This window comes from Myotis myotis, unplaced genomic scaffold, assembly GCF_014108235.1.
Source record: "Myotis myotis isolate mMyoMyo1 unplaced genomic scaffold, mMyoMyo1.p scaffold_m19_p_6, whole genome shotgun sequence".
In the NCBI taxonomy this organism is placed as follows: Eukaryota; Metazoa; Chordata; class Mammalia; order Chiroptera; family Vespertilionidae; genus Myotis; species Myotis myotis.
In genome coordinates, this window is record NW_023416368.1 from 81179151 (window position 1) to 81199902 (window position 20752).

General features: G+C 50.7%; 1 protein-coding gene and 1 pseudogene across 12 annotated transcripts in view; both read right to left on the bottom strand.

Annotated features, from left to right (window-relative positions):
* Positions 1 to 5729: 5729 nt before the first annotated feature.
* Positions 5730 to 12345, bottom strand: LOC118658529 (annotated as a pseudogene).
* Positions 12346 to 14340: 1995 nt separating this feature from the next.
* Positions 14341 to 20752, bottom strand: part of PTPRS (protein tyrosine phosphatase receptor type S) — a 100029-nt gene continuing 93617 nt past the window's right edge. For all 12 annotated transcript variants that reach the window (XM_036313477.1, XM_036313475.1, XM_036313473.1 and 9 more), the window contains 7 exons: positions 20393 to 20678; positions 20071 to 20249; positions 18947 to 19073; positions 18743 to 18868; positions 16407 to 16561; positions 16114 to 16249; positions 14341 to 15502 (listed from right to left, as the gene is read on the bottom strand). In XM_036313477.1, the coding sequence (XP_036169370.1) occupies positions 15434 to 15502; positions 16114 to 16249; positions 16407 to 16561; positions 18743 to 18868; positions 18947 to 19073; positions 20071 to 20249; positions 20393 to 20678 (1078 nt within the window). In that variant the 3' untranslated portion in view covers positions 14341 to 15433. The remainder of the gene's footprint in view (positions 15503 to 16113; positions 16250 to 16406; positions 16562 to 18742; positions 18869 to 18946; positions 19074 to 20070; positions 20250 to 20392; positions 20679 to 20752) is intronic.

The following is a 20752-nucleotide window of genomic DNA, read 5'->3' on the forward strand; positions in this document are numbered from 1 at the left end:
ATGTATCTAGTTATCATGTCTATTTAGTCTTGATTTCCTTGTTCAATATGAGTACCGTTTCTATCTGGATGAGACATAGGTCAAGAATCCCATCCTGGGACGTGGGAAAGGGAGGCCCCCACATCTGTTCCTGTCAGGCCCCCATCAGGGGACTTGGGCGGTGTTCCTGTTACCTGCTCAAGATCCCAAGACTGTATTTGTTTATGTAAGTGTGGAAATATATTCTGTGCTAGGTTGGGATTTTGGAATTCTGGGGTAGATTTAAAAGATATTTGTGACTTTTCTAGTCTGATTGGGACATTTAAGGGTGGGGCTCACAGTTCCTCAGGGCAGAGATTCCATGGTCCCTTCCCCCTGCCTGTGCTGAATTAAATAATACAGGCCAGTGTCATTTAGCTTGCTGGTTAAAGGAAAACAATGGACCTTAGAATCTGTAAAGGTGGGCGGGAATGAAGCTGGTCAAATGTACTGAAAGAGTTTGGTACCTGTTGCTGCTAGCAAAGGAGGGGCTGATACCCACTTCTAGCGCACTCCCTTGAAAGAAGCCTGGTTGCTGCTCTGCCACAAAGGGAACCGGTAGAAAGACAAAAAAAGCAGAGTGCTGTAACTGATAAACAGGGTTACCTAGAAGCCATCAGGACTTGGAAGTTCTCCAAGAGAGGAGGAATCTGACTCAGAGACTGGTGAGGACTGGGTGGCTTTTCTTTAACAATCTCTTTCCTTGAGAGGGCTCCAGAGGGTGCACGAGGACATTTGGTCGCGCCTCCACGCCATCTATGAGACCAGCCCAACCCCAACTCCTCATCAGCACAGACCAGGAGATTGGGTCTATATCAGAAGGTACTGCTGGGAGACCCTAGAGCCACGTTGGAAGGGTCCCTACACTGTGGTGCTGAAGACCCCCACCGCTCTCAAGGTAGACGGCGTCACGACCTGGGTCCATCCGGAAAGACTTCATCACCAAATGGAGCATCGATCGATCAAGATCAACACAATCCGCTGAAGCTCAAGCTACGGAGTGCTGATGCCGGTAACATGACTCGCGATCGCTCCTGTCACCAGGAGCCCCCACAATACTGTGTAATACACTTAGATAATGCCTGCATCTTCATGGATATGGCTCCAAAGAGACAAGGACCATTTATAGGATCACATGTTTAGTGGTAGATTTGGCTACCTGAAGCGGCCATGATGCCAATATTATGTTTCATTGTATTGATATGTTATATTAACCTTTGATTCTTTTGCAGGTTTGAATGTATGTTGGCTGTCCTGGAAGGGAGCTGTGTGGGGTGACCCCCAAAAGTAAAGGGTGTCTAGCTGCCAAGAGGACAAGTGCCCAACTGGGCAGGGAAGGGTGCCCATCAGGTTTTGGTCTCTGTTGAGAGACAGCTAACAGTTGACAGCCTGTAATACTGTCTTGCAGGCCTGAGTCACCATGCCCATGTCAGGGGTAGTAAAGCTGGAAAAAGCCTGTTTAGATTAGAAAGTCTGAGGCATGGACCAACAATTACTGTTTTGTTTTAAATCCATGAAAAGAAATTAGCAAGGAAAGTCAGAAAATCTTAGAGTAAATCAGTATGTTTTCTCCTTATGTAATTCCTCCAAAATCTGGCAATGCTAAGTAAGTACGTTTCTTTGCATAGATTCAGTAAGACTGGTGCCTAGTAGTGGTTTTATTAACGGAAAACTTTGACTGGAGTATCATGTTTTAAAGAGCCCTATCTGAGCTCTAAAGACTTGAAGCCACTAAGAATGCCACGAAGAAAGCCTGGTATCCTGCCTGGGAGCCCTGAAGACGGCTGGCGCTGGAGCGTCAGGCCCATGCCCTACCATCACTGGCGGTTGGTAAGAGTAGAAGGGGAGCAGTAAAGATGCCTCTGCATCCCTGCAGAACCCCCACACACTCTGGGCCGCAACGAGTAGGAGGGCTACTGAGATGGGCCTTAAAGCCTGGAGCATGGGCTCAGGTGGAGTTGCTACAGGTGAGGGATTCACCTAACTCAGCAGATACTGCAGGCAGGCCTGATGGCAGCTGGATGGCTTGGCTTCCTGGCCCTACGGGGCACATTAAGGTTCAACCATGAAATTCCAGCAAAGGTAGTCAGTTACCATTCTTGTTGTGTTTATGCAAACATCAGGACAGTAAATAAATTAATCTTTATTTGGCTTTTTAATAGCCATGGAGGAATTTTAAGAAGAAAAATCCTATTTCAATAGAAGTTGTTAAAGCTAAAATGGTTTCTTTCCCTTCCACCGGACCATTTGTTAAGTGTATAAAATAGCTCAGTTGATAGTTCTGTGTGCTCACTACGGGCCCCTAGCGACGGTGAAATAAAAGTGCAGTCCGTCTCATGATTGAGCCGGAAGTTCCAAGACAAGGGGGGAATGATGGGGCAGAGGCCATGTGCTCAGAAAAGTGCCTTCTTCCCGAGCCCAGGCCCCTGCTGGTCACGCCGGATTTCTTTGAACTAACCAATGACAAGCAAGGGATGTGCGCGCCATAGAGATGACCACATCCTGTGTAACAAGACCCGACTTGCGCCTGGCCAATCGGCAGGGCCACAGCCAGCTCCCCTCCCCTCACTATTAAAGCCCTGATTTTCTCATGGGTGGCACTCGGTTTCCGGTCGCTGCTCGACTGGAGGTCCGGGTCGGGTTAGCTAACTCAATAAAGGACCTTCTGCTTTTGCATCGGACTGACTCCCTGGCATGGTTTCTTGGGGATCTTGAATTCTGGGCATAACAGTGAAGCAGCTGATCCATATGTTTATGTCACCACATGTGGGTCCGTTCCAGTGGAGACCTCCCTCCCCCGCAGTGACAGGCCGCGAGGCGCCGCCTGGGCCGGCCGCTGAGCTTTCCTGGTCTACAGTTTAGCTCTGACGTGTAGGTCTCCGACCCATGTTGAGTTGATTTCCGTAGATGATGTGAGGCAGGGTCCACGTTCATCCTGTGGCCTGTGGTTGCCCGGCAGTCCCAGTGCTATTTGTTGAAGAGACCATTCTGTCTTCATCGAATGATCTTGGCTCCTGGTAGAAAAATCACTGGCCATAGATGTATGTGGTAATTTCTGGACTTGCAGTCCTGTTCCATCGACCTGTCTGCCTATCCTTATGCCCATACCACAGTGCTTTCATTACTGCAAGTTTTGTCCTCCAACGTCGTCGTTCAGTGTAAAGATGGTACTGTCTGTCCTGGGCCCCTCGCAGTGCCATTTGAACTTGAGGATCGGCTTGACCACTACTGAGAAAAAAGATGGTTGTGATTTTTTAAAAATAAATAAGTATTATAACTTATATTGAAATGAAAAGACAATATTCAAAAGAATGCAACAAAAATGAATAAAATCCTTTGTCCAATCCTGTGCACGTAATGCAGAAATCAGCGCATTTTCCTAAAGCATGTTCTGACCTGCCTGTAGTTCGGACGAGCACATCAGCGTTAAGCAGCTCCGTCACTCAGCAGTGGAACTGTAAGCGGCTGGTTTCACCGTTGCGAGAACATCGCGGTAACGCGCGGCGCAGGGAGCACCTTCTCCTGGGGGCCTCGCTGCGGGGGAGCACGCGGAGGCTGGGGGTTCAGTGTGAGTGAGGAGCTGCCCGCGGTGGGACTGAAAGCAGCCGGTGCTGATGCGACTCTCCTATGACATAGTCGCTCTTGGTCAGAAGGCTTTCCTTCAACAGCAAGCAAGCCCCAGGGAATACTGAGTGGGAACCAGCAGCACAAGGCCAGCGTGTGTTGTATGTGTTTATTAATCGTCTAAAAAAAACCCCCAAAACACATGTTCCCACACAGTAACTCCAACCACACAGCTGTGTTTCATTCTTGCTTAAAAGGAACCGTTTGCATTGGGCCTACCACGGCTGCTGTTCCTGTGAGGCAGGGCGACCGTGGCCGTTGTGTGGGTGGGACAAAGCAGGAACTGTAAGGAAAATGTTCCACTACCTCCTAGTTTTTCAAGCAGTGAGACACGTACAGGTGGAAGTATAACTGCTAGTAAACCGCTAGTCCTCCCTGCAGCAAAGGAAGTGACATCTGCACATCTTCAGGTCTCGGGCGATGTTTACACCAGGCAGGTACAGCCACAGTAAGGACACCCCCGCCCCCAACTCCCCATGGAAAAGGCTGCAAAAGTGCACCAAACAAAATATAACGACCCTCGCCGAAACCGGTTTGGCTCAGTGGATAGAGCGTCGGCCTGCGGACTGAAAGGTCCCAGGTTCGATTCCGGTCAAGGGCATGTACCTGGGTTGCGGGCACATCCCCAGTAGGAGATGTGCAGGAGGCAGCTGATCGATGTATCTCTCTCATCAATGTTTCTAACTCTCTATCTCTCTCCCTTCCTCTCTGTAAAAAATCAATAAAAAATATATATATATATAAAAAATATAACGACCAAAGAGCCAGGAATCTTCAAACTTACTCAGCAAAATTATTATTTTTTTTTATTGTCTAAAGTTTTACATATGTCTCCTTTTTCCCCAAGTGATCCCCCCGGCCGCCCAGCCATTCCCACCCCAGGCAAGCCACCACTGCTCCAGTGTCTGTGCCCATTGGTTATGCTAATATGCATACAAGTCCTTCGGTTGCTCTCTAACCACAACTCCCACTCCCCCCTGCCTCCGCCATTTGTCTCTGGATCTATTCTTGTTCATCAAATTATGTTGATCATTATATCCCACATATGAGTGAGATCATGTGATATTTATCTTTCTCTGACTGGCTTATTTCACTTAGCATAATGCTCTCCAGGCCCATCCATGCTGTTGCAAATGGTAAGAGTTCCTTCTTTTTTACAGCAGCATAGTATTCCATTGTGTAGATATACCACAGTTTGCTAATCCATTCATCTGTTGATGGGCACTTAGGCTGTTTCCAGATCTTTGCTATGGTAAATTGTGCTGCTATGAACATAGGGGTGCATATGTCCTTTCTGATTGGTGTTTCTACTTTCTTGGGAGGTATTTCTAGAAGTGGGATCACTGGGTCAAATGGGAGTTCCATTTTTAACTTTTTGAGGAAACTCCATACTGTCTTCCATAGTGGCTGCACCAGTCTGCATTCCCACCAGCAGTGCATCCTCGCCAGCACTTGTTGTTTGTTGATTTGTTGATGACAGCCATTCTGACAGGTGTGAGATGGTACCTCCTTGTTGTTTTGATTTGCATGTCCCGGATGATTAGTGACTTTGAGCATGTTTTCATATGTCTCTCCACCTTCTGTATGTCCTCTTTTGAAAAGTGTCTATTTAGGTCCTTTGCCCATTGTTTGATTGGGTCATTTATCTTCCTTTTGTTAAGTTGTATGAGTTCTCTGTAAATGTTGGAGATTAAACCCTCATCTGAAACATCATTGACAATATGTTCTCCCATGCAGTGGGAAAAGTAATTCTTTATGATTCTAAATGCTGTGCTTTCTTCCGTTGGCTCAGTTTTCAGTCTATCAGGAGTCCTAGTCCAGCGTGAGTTTTATGCTGAAAGCACATCACTGAGATAGGAACTAACTGGTTAACCGGCTACTGATAGAGCGCGAGTTTACCTATAGGTCTACGATGTGGGTTTGTGATGTGAGCGTATCTAAAAGCACCCCCTTCAAATCTTTATAGACTTGGACAGACTTTTCTCCAGGCCAAGGACATCGGAGGTCCTCAGCATGACAGCACCTCTCACCCTCTCTCTTCACAGAGTTCAAGTTTATTCTGCACCTGAAACATTTTCCCGTGAACCTCAGTCAAACTGGAAAACTGCTTGAGAACCATTTGCTCCCGTGGACCCTCTGCCGACCGGTGGCCTGCGCTGTGGAGAAACCACGTAGGACAAGTGCTTACGCTGCAGGAGGCCACCCACATCCACTTGGTCCCGGGGTCCAGCTTCTCTGTGGCCGAGGCGACCCTGCCGCCAGCAGGTAAGGGCTGCTTTGGGTGCTGGCCTTCGCTTCCTCTGCTTCCGTGAAAATGTTTCCTATCTGCCCAGGTGCGGACGTCTCTCAGGCAGTAGGTACCAGTGTGTCGAGCGGACCTGCTGCCGGTGTTCAGTGATGGGCAGGATGCCGGGGGCCTAGCTGGCAGGGCCTTCACTGGGCTGTCTTTGCAGAGCTTTGCTGCTGACGTACTTGGGGTCCCGGGTAAAGCTCTGCGTGGGGGGCATGACCCCGTGGAGGTAAGAAAGGCTTGCGGGACTCGAGGTGCGGGAGTTGCTCCTTGACAAGGGCTCCCTGGGTGGCACTTCGGGGGACCTGTCTCCGTCGCTGGGAGTGACCTGCGCCGACCACCTTCTGTAATCGGGCTGCCCGGGCCGCGGAGAGGTGGGGGCCCCGGGGGGACCTCGGGCTTGCCTGCGCCCGGGGTGTGGGGAAGCTCTGTGCACCTTTATGGCAGCTGTGGAAGGAGCCTCCGTGGCTCTGCGGTGGACGCGGGTCTGAGGGCTGCCCCCCTGCGTCCTGCCGGGGTGCGTGGGGTGGGGGTTGCGTGGCTGAGGGCCACCACAAAAATAGTTGGAGTTGATCTGCCTGCACCCGCAAAGCTCCGCCTGCCAGGCACGCGGTACTTGAAGTCGGAGGGCGCATCTCCCGACAGGGAGTCCCTGTCTGCGCAGGTGAGCTCCACCTGCCGTCCGCGCCGTCCAGGCTGGCTCCGCCCGGCTGGGGCCCACCGCGCAGGCGCCCGGCTGCACCGCTGCTCCTGCCGGCGCTGGGCCTCGGTTGTGATTTTGATGGGTTTGCATTGAATCTGTAGATTGCTCTCGGTAGTATTGCCATATAGCTGAGTTACTGTATATTGACTGCTTATCTGTTTAGTCCTCACTACTACGTATTTGCTTTATGTGTTTGAAGGTATTCTTTAACGAAACCACACGACCTTTTCTCCTTGCTGCCTGCTTATTTTGGTCCGTGTTTGAGATCCACTCATGTTGTAGGGCAGAGTCCTAATGGCCTCATGTTCATGACTGTATAGTATTCCATCACATTGAATTCTTTATACATTTTCCTGCTGGTGGATATTTAAGTTGGTTCCAATTTTTATAAAATTGGTTCCAATTAAAAATTGTTTATCATAAAAATATATTGTACTTGATCAGAGCGGAGATAAACGACGTAGAGACCAAAAAAACAATACAAAAGATCAACAAAACCAAGAGCTGGTTCTTCGAAAGGATAAACAAGATTGATACACCTCTAGCCAGGCTCACCAAGAAACAAAGAGAGAGGACCCAAATAAACAAAATCAGAAATGAAAGAGGAGAAATAACAACAGACCCCATAGAAATACAAAGGATTGTTAGAAAATACTATGAACAGCTCTACTCCAACACACTAGACAACCTGGAGGAAATGGACATATTCCTAGATAAATACAACCTTCCAAAACTTAACCAGGAAGGATCTAAAAATCTCAATAGGCCAATAACTATGGAGGAAATCGAAGCAGTAATCAAAAAGCTTCCAGCAAACAAAAGCCCGGGGCCAGATGGCTTCACAGGGGAGTTTTACCAAACATTCAAGGAAGAACTAAAACCTATCCTTCTCAGACTATGTCAAAAGATCCAAGAGGAAGGAGCACTTCCCAGCTCATTCTATGAAGCCAACATCACCCTAATCCCAAAACCAGATAAAGACAATACAATGAAAGAGAATTATAGGCCAATATCCCTCATGAACATAGATGCCAAAATCCTCAACAAAATCCTAGCAAATCGGATCCAGCAGTACATCAAAAAGATCATACACCATGACCAAGTAGGATTTATCCCAGGGATGCAAGGATGGTACAATATCCGCAAATCAATAAATGTGATACATCACATAAACAAATTGAGAGAGAAAAACCACATAGTCATATCAATTGATGCGGAAAAAGCATTTGACAAAATCCAACACCCTTTCTTGATAAAAACTCTCAGCAAGATAGGAATTGAGGGATCGTACCTCAACATAATAAAAGCCATATATGACAAACCCACAGCCAACATCATAATCAATGGGCAAAAACTAAAACCATTCCCCCTAAAAACAGGAACAAGACAGGGATGCCCCCTCTCACCACTCCTGTTCAACATAGTACTGGAAGTACTAGCCATTGCGATCAGACACGAAGAAGAAATAAAAGGCATCCAGATTGGAAAAGAAGAAGTAAAACTGTCCTTATTTGCAGATGACATGATACTGTACATACAGAACCCTAAAGACTCCATCAAAAAATTATTAGACTTAATAAATGAATTCGGCAATGTAGCAGGATACAAAATTAATGCTAAGAAATCCATGGCATTTCTTTACACCAATAGTGAACTTACAGAAAGTGAAACTACAGAAGCAATCCCATTTACCATTGCACCCAAAAAATTAAAATACCTAGGAATAAACTTAACTAAGGAGGTAAAAGACTTATATGCTGAAAACTACAGGACACTGAAAAAAGAGATAGAGGAAGACATAAACAGATGGAAGAATATACCGTGTTCATGGATTGGTAGAATCAACATCATCAAAATGTCCATACTACCCAAAGCAATTTATAGATTCAATGCAATCCCCATTAAATTACCAACAGCATATTTCACAGATCTAGAACGAACGTTCCAAAAATTCATCTGGAATAAAAAAAGACCCCGAATAGCTGCAGCAATCCTGAGAAAGAACAAAGTAGGTGGGATCTCAATACCAGATATCAAACTGTATTACAAAGCCACGTTCTTAAACCAGCTTGGTACTGGCACAAGAACAGACATATAGATCAATGGAATAGAATAGAGACCCCAGAAATCGACCCAAACCACTATGCCCAATTAATATTCGACAAAGGAGGCAAGAGCATACAATGGAGTCAAGACAGTCTTTTCAATAAATGGTGTTGGGAAAATTGGACAGATACATGCAAAAGGATGAAACTAGATCACCAACTCACACCATACACAAAAATAAACTCAAAATGGATAAAAGACTTAAACGTAAGACGGGAAACCATAAAAATACTAGAGGAATCCACAGGCAGCGAAATCGCAAACATATGCCGAAGAAATTTCTTCTCTGATAATGCTCCTAGGGCAATGGAAACTAAAGAGAAAATAAACAAATGGGACTACATCAAAATAAAAAGCTTTTGCACAGCAAAGGAAACCATCAACAAAACAACAAGAAGACCCACTACATGGGAGAACATATTTGCCAATGATACCACTGATAAGGGTTTAATTTCCAACATTTACAGGGATCTCATGAAACTTAACAAAAGGAAGATAAACAATCCAATAAAAAAATGGGCAACGGACCTAGATAGACACTTTTCGAAAGAGGACATACAGAAGGCCGAAAGACATATGAAAACCTGCTCAAAGTCACTAATTATACGAGAGATGCAAATCAAAACGACAATGCGTTATCATCTCACACCTGTCAGAATGGCTATCATCAACAAATCAACAAACAACAAGTGTTGGAGAGGATGTGGAGAAAAAGGAACCCTTCTGCACTGCTGGTGGGAATGCAGACTGGTGCAACCACTGTGGAGAACAGTATGGAGCTACCTCAGAAGACTAAAAATGGAACTCCCATTTGACCCAGTGATCCCACTACTAGGAATATATCCCAAGAAACCAGAAACGCCAATCAGAAAGGATATATGCACCCCTATGTTCATAGCAGCACAATTCGCCATAGCTAAGATTTGGAAACAGCCTAAGTGCCCATCAGCAGATGAGTGGATTAGAAAACTGTGGTACATATACACAATGGAATACTATGCTGCGGTAAAAAAAAAAGGAACTCTTGCCTTTTGCAACAGCATGGATGGAACTGGAGAGCATTATGCTAAGTGAAATAAGCCAGTCAGAGAAAGATAAATACCACATGATCTCACTCATTTGTGGATTATAGAGAACAACATAGACTGATGAAAAGGGACAGACCCAAAGACTGAGAAACAGCAATCAGGCTATCAATCCCCAGAAGGAAAGTAGGGGAGGGCGGGGGTAAGGGGAAGAGATCAACCGAAGGACTTGTATACATGTATATAAGCCATACCAATGGACATGGACAACAGGGGGATGGGAGCATGAGTTTGTGTGTGGGGGGGGAGGTTGGGGGTTAATGGGGGGGATGAGGACACATTTGTAATACCTTAACTAATAATAAAAAATAAATAAAATAAAATAAAATAAATATATTGTACTTTATATCTTTTTTAAACAACAACAACAAATACTCCCACTCTAGATGCACCTGTATGTCTCCTGGGCACATCTGCAAGAGTCCACAGAGTGAGGCAACGCTTATGTCCATCTTCAACTTACTGGCTGCTCTCCAGTCTAGCAGTTTAAGTCTGACTTGAGTAGGTTTTCCAATGTTACACTGTTCTTGCATCCCAGAATTCCTTCCCTATTGTGTTATAACATCCTGTTCTTTTAAGATGCTGGATTTGCATAGTGGGTATTTTCGAAGCCTTTTCGCACCTTGACACGGAAGAGGGATGTGCTACTCCCACCGCAGGTTGTCCCCGTACAGAGTCCTACCTATTCCCCCCCATAAGCCGACAGTTTATAAAAGATGCAAATCATTTCTTCATTGAAGATTTGGCAAAACTCACCTGGAAAACCATCTGTGAAGGTGTTTTGTGTGGGGGATGAATCCTTGACCATCATTTCAATAATTTCTAAGATTATTCACTTTTTAATGACTTAATTTTGATTTCTTAAAAATTTTTTTCTATTTTATCCTTTTACAGCTTTAATGGTATACACACCCTTTAAAATCTCTCCTCTGTAAGAGTAGTTGGTCCCCTCATCCCTAATATTGTGTCTTCTTTCTTCCTGCCGAAGGTCTGCCTCTTTTATGGGTGTTCCTAAAGATTCGGCTTTTTATATTATTATTTTCTTGTGCCTGCCATAGTTTCCCATCTATTGATTTCTGGCTGTCTTATTAATATTTTCCCTTGACTTACCTTGGGTTTGTTCTTTTTGTATACGTTTAGTTGAAAGCTTTAGTTTATTTTCAGGTATTTTCCTCATAAATTCACATAAGGCTATATATTTGCCTCTGAGTACTTCTGTGGCTGCTTATTTCATTTATATTCTGTGATCTTCCTCCCCCCATAAAAGCAGTTGACTTTATACCTCTGAGTACATCTTTGGTTGCATCGCACTGGTTTTTATTGGCAGCAGACTCCTCATTCAGCTTTAAATACTTTATAACTTACATAATTTATCTTTAATTCATTACTTGTTTTAATACTTACAATTATGTGGATTCCAGGAGCTAGATGTCAGTGATTTATAATTCTCCTAGAGGCCTGATGCAAGAAATTCATGCAAGGGGCTCAACCCTCACAGCCCCAGCTGCCTCACAGCCCCGCCCACTGGCCGTTCTGCTGTCCAGTCTAATTAGCATATTAGCTCTTTATTATATAGGATTATATAGGATTGCATTGTGGCTATTAAGTCTGACTATTGAGTTTCCCTTTATGACCTAATACATGTTCTGTTTTCATGATGGCTCTGTGTTTGGGCAGAATGTACATTTATTTGTTGGGCATAAAGTCCTGTACATACCTATTTGATCAGGTTTGCTATTACATTATTCATCAAGATCCTTATTTTGAGGACTTGCTCTTTCTGTTCCTGAGTTAGGTTCCATCTCTAGCACCACTGTGACTCTTTCCATTCCTCCTTGTGGGCTTGTGGGTGTTTTTGCTTTAAACATTTTTCATTGTTAGAGATAGTGTATTTAGGGCATTTGCACTTAACAGAGCACTACGGTGCTGTGGCCCCTGCCAGATCCATGGCGATGGGAGGTGGGCTCCGTCCTTCCCAGCCTGGGGCTGTGGTGTGTGTGGCTGATACTGACTGTGGGCAGGCAGAGCTCACAGATGCCTTGAACTCCTTCACTATGACCATGGAAAATGGGCACACCTGGACCCATGTCCAATTCTACTACTTACCATCTGCATCCTCTTGGGTAAGAGACCTGACCTCTTAGCGCCTGTTTTATCCATTATCAGAAGGATTTATAACTTTATTGCATAAAATTATATTGTGGCCAGTATACAATCAGTGTTCAATAAATGGGGTGCATGTTATGGTCTCCTGTGGCAGGGCCAAGATATCTGGAGATATTTAGTGTCTTGGTGATCATGCCTGTAGGTTAAGACAATTCCCAAGGGTCCTCCTCTTCCAGGAAGCCCTCAGATAGATTCCTGCCCACCACCATCTACTTCCAACCACAGCCATGAGTATCTCAAGGGCTGAACCAGAGAACTGAGGGTCACACACATTAATTTTACCTGAAGATCCTCTTTGTCCAGTTTCCAGTAAGGAGGGCGAGGTATCTCCTATTTAGACACTTCAGAGTCATGGGCTAGGGAGACCAGAGGGGCTTTTAGAATGGGGCTTTGAGGACGGAGTGGGAGTTATCTGGGCAGAGTAATCATCTCAGATGATTCGGCTGGGACCAAACTTAGGTAAGAGTCTGACTTTCCTGTCCATTTTGCCCCACAATCTGTCACTAAGAAGAGTGAATTCAGAAGTCAGGAGCTAAATGTTTTTTGTTAATACAAAAGTACCTCAAAAATTCCCAGTTAGTTTTCACTTTCATTTTTTATTAGGATTTTTTCTATTACTCCCTAGTTATTTGAATTGAAAGCTTGGAACATTTGTTTTTTAAGTTCACTAAGTTTCTGAATTTATTGTTTTCTGAACCATGTGTTCAAGGCTATACATTTTCCTCTGGGCACCTCTTTGGCTGCACTCCAAAGGTTTCATTACATAATACACTCCTTTATGTTCTTTCTTTAAGCCCATGCTTTAACACATTGTTTGCGGGTACTTTTTATCGCACGCTAACAGGTGGCGCGGGCCATTTTTGCTATTTTTTTGTGCAAATGGCAACGTTCAGTAAAATTACGATAACTTTAGTTTACGTATTTATACGTTACCCGCATTCTACCGCTAGTCCATAAAAAACGTATTAATACGTGTCCCGCGCTACTACACTGGTAGAACGTATAAATATGTAAAACGTATAAATACGTTTCCTGCATACAATGTGTTAAGATTTCCTGCATTGGGTCTTTTGGGGGAGGCAGACTTTAATTACATAATCTACTCCTTGGTGCCAAGATCAGGTTATCTTATTTAATATTTGTTTCTTGGAATTTGTAAAGGTGTCCACTGCTGCCCTGGCCAGGTGGCTCAGTTGGTTGGAGCACGGTCCGGTGTATTGAAAGGTTGCAGGCTCGGATTCCCGGTCAGGGCACATGCCCAGGTTGTGGATTCGATCCCGTCGGGGTGCATGCAGGAGGCAGCTAATTGATGTCTCTCTTTCACACTGATGTTTCTCTCTTCTTTCCGATCTCCAAAAATATCCTTACCCATGTCCTTGGGCAGCGGTCGGCAAACTTGCGGCTCAGCAAACCGCAGTTCATGAGCCGCATGTGGCTCGCGAGCCGCGGTTTGCCAACCACGGTCCTTGGGTAAGGATAAAAAACAAAAAAAGAGTCCACGGCTGATTTTTCTAAATGCTGATTTTTCATAGATGGTCCATGAATATTTGAGAATTTGGGGAATATAGAATTTGATCAATCTATTTGACTAAGTTTATGAATGGTGGTGTCACATCTTTTATATACGTATTTTTGAATACTGGACCTGATGGTTTCTTAAAGGGATGACCCACCCTTTCCTAGCCTGGGCCCATCCTCACTAAGACCACCCTTCTCATCCCTGGAGCCTGTGTGTGACCGGAGCGGGGAGCGCGTCTTTCATCCCATCTCTGGCTTCTAGTCAAGGTATAGACAGGAAATGGTTCCCCCTGCATCCCCCGGGCCTGACCCTGGCTCTGAGGATGGGCCCACTCACCGGCTAAGAATAGTGCTCCTAACCCAATGCTGCCTTCCGTGGGCTCAGCTCCATCACCGGCCCTTCTGGAGAAGGCAGCGTGGCTGCAGGTGAGACTGACCAGACCCTGAACCCCAGCTCCAGCTTCTGTGTGTGTGACTCTGGGTGAGTGCCTGCCCCTCTCTGAACTTCAGTCTCCCCATCTGTAAATTGGGCTGATGATGCCGATCTCAGAGAACTGGCTCCTGGTAGGTGCTCAATGGTCGTCACACTATAATCAACAAGAATAACTATTATCAAGGAGGCCGCCCTGTAAGACCAGAACGTGGGTTCTAGGTTCAAATCCCAGCCCCTTAGACACTGTCATCTTGGACCAGCAACACCACCTCTCTGGGCCCCGCCCCTCATTGGACTGTCACACGACGGAATGAGGATACAGCTTCCCAGGCCCCGGCCAGCCCCGGGACAAGATGGGACAGACCGGGGCACGACAAAGATGCCACCCACGGCCGAGTTCAGACGATCTTCCTTTAATACAAAGTCGATATATCTACATACACAGAGGTGGGAAAACCACCCAGCTGCTTCCGTTTGAATAAACAGTGTCGAGAGCAACGGCAGATCTGCTCTTGTACAAAGAGGAAAGCTCACTTGCTCAGGGGTGGGGGATACCGTCCTTTCTGCTTTTGCCCCAAAACTGCCCCGTAGTCCCGGGGGGGGGGGGGGGGGGAGGCTCCCTGAACGGGGGCAGCACGCAGCCTCCCTGTCCCCGAAAAGGCAGGACCTCCCGTTCTGTTCGTGCCTCCTCCTCGGGGCGAGGGGTGGGGGGTTCGGGCTGCAGTGCCCACCCCTCCACCGCCCACCCTCAGAACTGTCCTTGATATGTCTGAGAATTTAATCATTAAACAAAAAGAGGGGAAAAAAGGGAAAAAAAAACCAGGAGCAAAAGGCCGTCTATTCTCGAGTGAGGCAGGGCTCCTGAGGGCAGGAAAGAGGAAGAAGCCGAGGCCAGCTGTCGGGCGCGCGCTGGCGGACGCAGCCGCCACACAACGTTTCCTACCGTGAAAAAACAGACGGTGAAGGTAACAGGAATAAGCAAGGTTTTTCTTTTTAAATTCACTGACTGCGAGTCACTTTTTTTTTTCAGTTTGTTCTTTTTAAAAAAAATGGGAAAAAAATACGCTATTTAAAAAAAAAGAAAATGTCACTGGATAGTTACACGGAGAAAAGAAAGCTGAATTCTGCCCTCCCAGCCCGGCGCCCCCAGAGTGCAGGGCTGGAAGGCTACCTGGGGGGGACGAGGGGTCAAGTTCGTGGCCCCTGCCCTCCTCTGGTTCTGGGGAGAACCCCCATTTGCTCACCACCCCCCTCCCCCCACCCCGGAATTGCTCATTTTGGAATCAGAAGGGACGAGGAATGTGGCAAGTATCTGAAGGCGGCGGCCGGTGCCAGGGAGGTTGCTGGGGGCCGCACGGGGGGCTCGAGGGGCCGCGGCGTTCCCAGAGACCGTGTAGAAACGCTGCCTCCGGGGTCCAGGCCTCCCGGGCCCCACCCGGCTCGGGCAGAGGCGTCTGGAACCGCTGGAGTTCGGCCGGGCGACCATGGCTTTAGGTTGCATAGTGGTCAAAGCTTCCCAGGTACTCCAGTGCGGCCTGGTAACAGAACTGGTACTCGTCCTGCGGGGGGAACGGGCTCAGTCAGGGCTCTCCTGCTCTGTCGCCTCCCCAGGCTCCCCGGGTGCCCCAGGGCCGCCACCCTCCTCCGCCTGGTGTGTGTCCCTTGTATGGGCTGACTCTCCACCCGAACGCCCTCCCCCGTCTCTGCCTGAAGGTCATGTACATCCTTTAAGACTTGGTTGCTCAGCCGCCCCCGCCACCTGCCCCTTTGGGCTGGGAGTCTGACTCCGCCCATCTCTCCAGAAGGGTTTGGGGACATCGTGAAAAGGCCCAACGGGAGTGCGGTCACAGGGAAGACCCTCCCCACTCGGCGCTCAGTCTCCCGGTCGGGGAGCAGTGGGATCTCAGAATCCGTGGCCATCCTAGGGTCCTGGCTGAGCCATAAACTCGCTGCGACTCTGGGACTGGAATGGGCCCCTCTGCGTCCACTCCAGGGGACACTTCTTGGCTCTGGACTTCAATCTGCTCTTGTGTCGAGAGTTGACTAGCCCCTCCAGCCCAAAGCAGGAGGCATTGAGGGCCACCCATTCACAACGAGCCCACCTCACAGAGGAGGAAACTGAGGCCCGGGAGACAGTTTCCAGCCGGGGCGTCTCCCCCGCCCGCCTCACCTCCGTCTGCACCATGGCCGGCCTCTGGGTCCGCAGCATCTTCACCGTCTGGAAGATGTCCACCACGCCCTCGTACCGCATCCGCTCCAGCACGATGCTGAGCGTGATGAAGACGCCGGTCCTGCCCACGCCGGCACTGTGGGGGGAAGGGCAGCTCAGCGGCAGGGGCGCGGGGCCCCCGGCTCCCCAGGCATGGAAATAGCTCAGACTGGACCGCCCGAGGCTGACGGTTACCCTCCTCGGGCCTCGGTTTCCCCGGCCAGAAAGTGGGCTGGGCTCGGGGAGCAGCGCACCTGCAGTGGACGGAGATGGGGCCGTCCTGGCCGAACTGCTCCTTGGTCTTGTGCACCTGGCCGATGAAGTCAATGAAGCCCTCCCCCGACTTGGGCACGCCCTGCTCCGGCCAGTCCGTGAACTGGAACTGCCGGACGGTCCGCGACTGGCCGTCCTGGAAAGGAGAAGAGCCCCACCTCGCTACTGAGGTGCGTGGAGGCAGGGCCGCTTCCCGTCCCATCCCCCACCCGTCCCCGCCCGCCCTGAGGACTCACACACCATCTTCCACCGAGATGCTCCAGTCTCATTGCCAGCAACACCTTCCTCCCATCTATGTCACCATCCAATGTCACCATCTCCCATGGACACTGTCCACTCCCCACCGCCATCCCAGCCTCCACAACCAGAGGACATCCAGCACCTCCCCGCCCGGCCATCCCCCCTCCTGCACCACCCACCCCGCCCACCCCCACGTCCTCTGGCTCCAAGCACCTCCCCACACCATCGTCTTTCATCCTTCACCACCCAAAGGCGCCTTCCACCATCCACGCTCCAACTCCTCACTTCCTTCCCGAGCCGCCCCCCCCTGCCCCCCCGGGCCCCCCCACAGATGACAGCAGCCCCTCCCTTATCTGCAGTTTCGGTTTCCACGCTTTCAGTTACCCGCAGTCAACTAGGGTCCAAAATAGGAGTTGCTTATTTCTGGCATTTCCCAGTTGGTAAGTTTTAGATGGTGTGACACTGAGGAGTGTGACGGAACCTCACGCCCTGCTCTGTCCTGCCTGGTACGGGGTGTCCCTTTGCCCAGTGTGTGGGCGCTGCATACGCTCCCGCCCGTCAGTCGCTTAGCGGCCGTCCTGGCCTTCAGATCGACTGTGGCGGCACCGCAGAGCTCACGTTCCAGTGACCCAAGTCTCACTTCACGTGGCCCCAAAGCCACTCAATAGCTTTTGTCACAATAGCTTGTTATAGCTGCTCTACTTTATCACTAGCGCTTGTTAGCTACTGTTAATCTCTTACTGTGTGTAGCTGGTACGTACGTATGAGGAAACCGTCGTATATCCAGGGCTCAGTACTAGCTACAGGCTCAGGCTTCCACTGTGGTCTTGGAGCACATCCCCGCAGGTCAGTGGGGCCCCTGTGCTCCCCACCCTCTATCACCTAAGAGCACCACCAACCCCTCCTGTCTTACCCCCACGGGCGACTGTCCATCCCGGACCACCAGTGACGTCCCCTTCCACTGCCGTTCCCTCCCCACACCCCAATCCTCCTTCCCTCCAACCCGGCCTCCCCACACCCAGCAGCGCTGTCCGCGTCTTCACTCTCCCATCCTCCATTCTTCACGACCCAACAGCACCATTTCCCACAGCCCACCCTTCGCGGAGTCACCCTGGAGGGGACCGCCTTCCACTGACCTTCTCTCACCTCCTCACCTGGCACCGGCCTTCTCCAGCCCCGTCCTCCTCCGTCTGTACCCCGCACAGCACTGTCTACTGCACTGAGCGCTCGTCATTCTTGACTTTGAGAGCCATTTCCCATCGATTTTCTTCTCCATCATCACCCGCCCCCGGGCCTGGCTGTTCTCCGATCTCCCTCCGTCCGTTGCTGATAACACGTCACCCTCACAGCCACGCTCTCCATCCCGTTACCCACACGTTCCATCCTCCGGTCCCATCTTCCTCCCAGCACTGTCCTTGTTTGCCCTCCTCCCCGTCCCACAGTACAACCTTCCACTGATTCTCCAACCACATCCCAGCAACCCACTGGCCCCATCTTAACCACCAGCAGCACCAGCACCACGACCAACGATGCTGCTCCTTCACTCCGGCTTCGCCAGCCACTGGCAGCCCCCGCCTGCCCTTTCCCAGCCCCCACCCCCACCCCTGCCAACATCCCCTCTGCCTTGTCATTTCTCCCTGCCGGGTGGTGCCAACTCCCAGCACCGAGTCCCGTGGTTCCCCACCCTTTCCCATCCCACAGCCCCAGTTTCCACCCCAGCACCAGCTATAGCAGATCCCCCACCCGGCTCCCAGCCCCTCACACTCTCCACAGGCTGCTGCTTCCGGGGGACACCCCCTCACTCCCTTTCACATGACCCCCTGGGCCGTGTTCCCTAGTGAGCGGGTCCCACAGGCTCAAATGGGGACACGATGGGGTCAGCACAGGGGCACGGTCCTCTTCCACCCACCTGGCGACAGAAGCGATTGGTCAGCTCACTGTTCCTCCCGCCCCCCGTGCTGACTCCTGTCCCGGGCCTTTGCTTCTACCCCCAACTGGGACGCCGTCTCCAGACCAACAGGGAGGTAGTGAGCTCAGCCTGGGTCTGGTCCCTGCCGCCCACCCGTCCCGCACTCACCCGGGCGTCCGTGACCTTGAATTCCCGCAGGATGTACTGGGGCATGTTGTACTCCGCCATTGGGTCCACCACAAAGTACTGGTAGCGGGCGGAGCGCTCGGCCGGCCAGTACTGGTGACACTTTTCCTGTCGAGGGGATGGCGTCCGTGGTCAGCCCTGTCCGGTGCCGCCGGCCCCGCCCCGCCCTCCGTGTCCCCCGCGTACCCGGCCCATCTCCCGCAGCTTGGTGAGCATCACCACGATGGTGGAGTTGTTCTCCCACAGCATGCGCCAGAAGTCCTCCGTGGTCTCCGCCAGCGGCCCCTGCGTGGCGATGTAGGCCTTCTGCTGCCTGTGGGGTGGGGGGGGGGGGGGGGGCGGTGAGTCCAGGCTGGTGGGGGGCCCCGGGCCGAGGCCTGGCGCTGGCTTGATGCTCCTGATGGGTCAGGAGCAAAGCAGGACCTCGGCAGCCGCACCTGCCACGTGCCCGCCTCCTTGGGCCGGGCTGACCAGTGGGCCGCCTCCCCGTCCAACTCGGCCCTCCCAGTCACCCCATTTCACACACAGGAAAGCCTTCAGCCTCGGGATACATTCCAGCTCGCAGAACTGCCCGCGCCACCTCCCTCAAGTGCCAGTAAACTACTTGGGTCGTTGACACAGGCCAAGTCCTCTCTCCCAGCCAGGCCTTGGCACAGTGGTACCTTCTGCCCAGACAACTTCCTTTGGCCACGGTTTCTCAGCGTCAGCAGGACTGACCTTCAAGGCTGGCTCACTCTGTGATGGGCACTGTTCTGGGCAAAATCCCTGGCCCCCACCCACTATATGCCAGTGGTAGCCACCTCTCCCTTCCACACGCACTCAAATCACGACAATCAAAAACGTCCTTAGCCCAGCCCGTGTGGCTCAGTGGCTGACCCTCGACCTATGAACCAAGGAGGTCAGGGTTCGATTCCTGGTCAGGGCACATGCCCAGGTTGCAGCTGTGGGCTCGATCCCCGGTGGGAGGCATGCAGGGGGCAGCCAATCAATGATCCTCTCTCATCATCGACGTTTCTCTCTCTCCTAAATCCATACAAGTTTACATGTTTTAAAAAAGTCCCTAGACTTGGCCACATTTCCCCTGGGGGACAGAATTGCTCAGACAGAACCATGGGTGTAAAAGGGAAGACGGACCCCATTACGGACGGCAGCCCTCAGCCAACAGCCTGGACGACGCCCTCCCTCCGCCTCAGCTGTGCCTGGCGAGGCGGGCAGTGTCTGTGCCGCTTGACTCCCAAGCGAGGACGGAGGCCCCTCGGGACCAGGCTGGGACCCTCTGAGGCCCGGTGTCGCCAGGCACAGGCGGGTACCTGTAGCCGTCGATGAAGCTGGCGTTGATGTAGTCGGAGCCCTCCACGCCCCGGATGGGCTGCAGGCAGACCCGTGTGCTCTCGTACGGCATGATGTTGACCAGGCGGTTCTTGAACTTGTTACAAGGCAGATTGGCACTGATGAAGCGGGATGTGTGGGCTTTGGAGTTGGCCAGCCGCTGGGGGGCAAGGAGGCGGGGCTGGCATCAGAACAGCCTCTGGCCCGAGCCCCGAGGGTACCACGGTCGCAGGGATCACCACCCCACACCCTGTCCCCATCGCTGGGGGTGATGTCAGTCTCCGCTCCTCGGCCCTTTCCCACCTTGAACTCGAGCTCCATGCCGGTGACGTGCTCGCCGGGCTCCACCTGGGCCAGCTTCTGGATGTAGGCGTAGAGGCTGCGGGCGGGCACCTCCGTGTTGCCGCAGCCCACGGCCTCCAGCAGGGCCTCGTGGATGAAGCTGTACTGGTCCTCGGTCTGCACCATGTAGTTGCGCTGGGACCGCATGAGCGTCACGTGGCCGTACACGTCCACCGTCTTCTCCGGCTTGATGCGCTCCAGCATGGCGTCGATGACGATGAAGCAGCCGGTGCGGCCCACCCCGGCACTGCGGGGACAGGGCGGCGACCAGGGTCCTCAGGGGAGGGGAGGGCGACCAGGGCGCACAGGTGGGAACAGGAC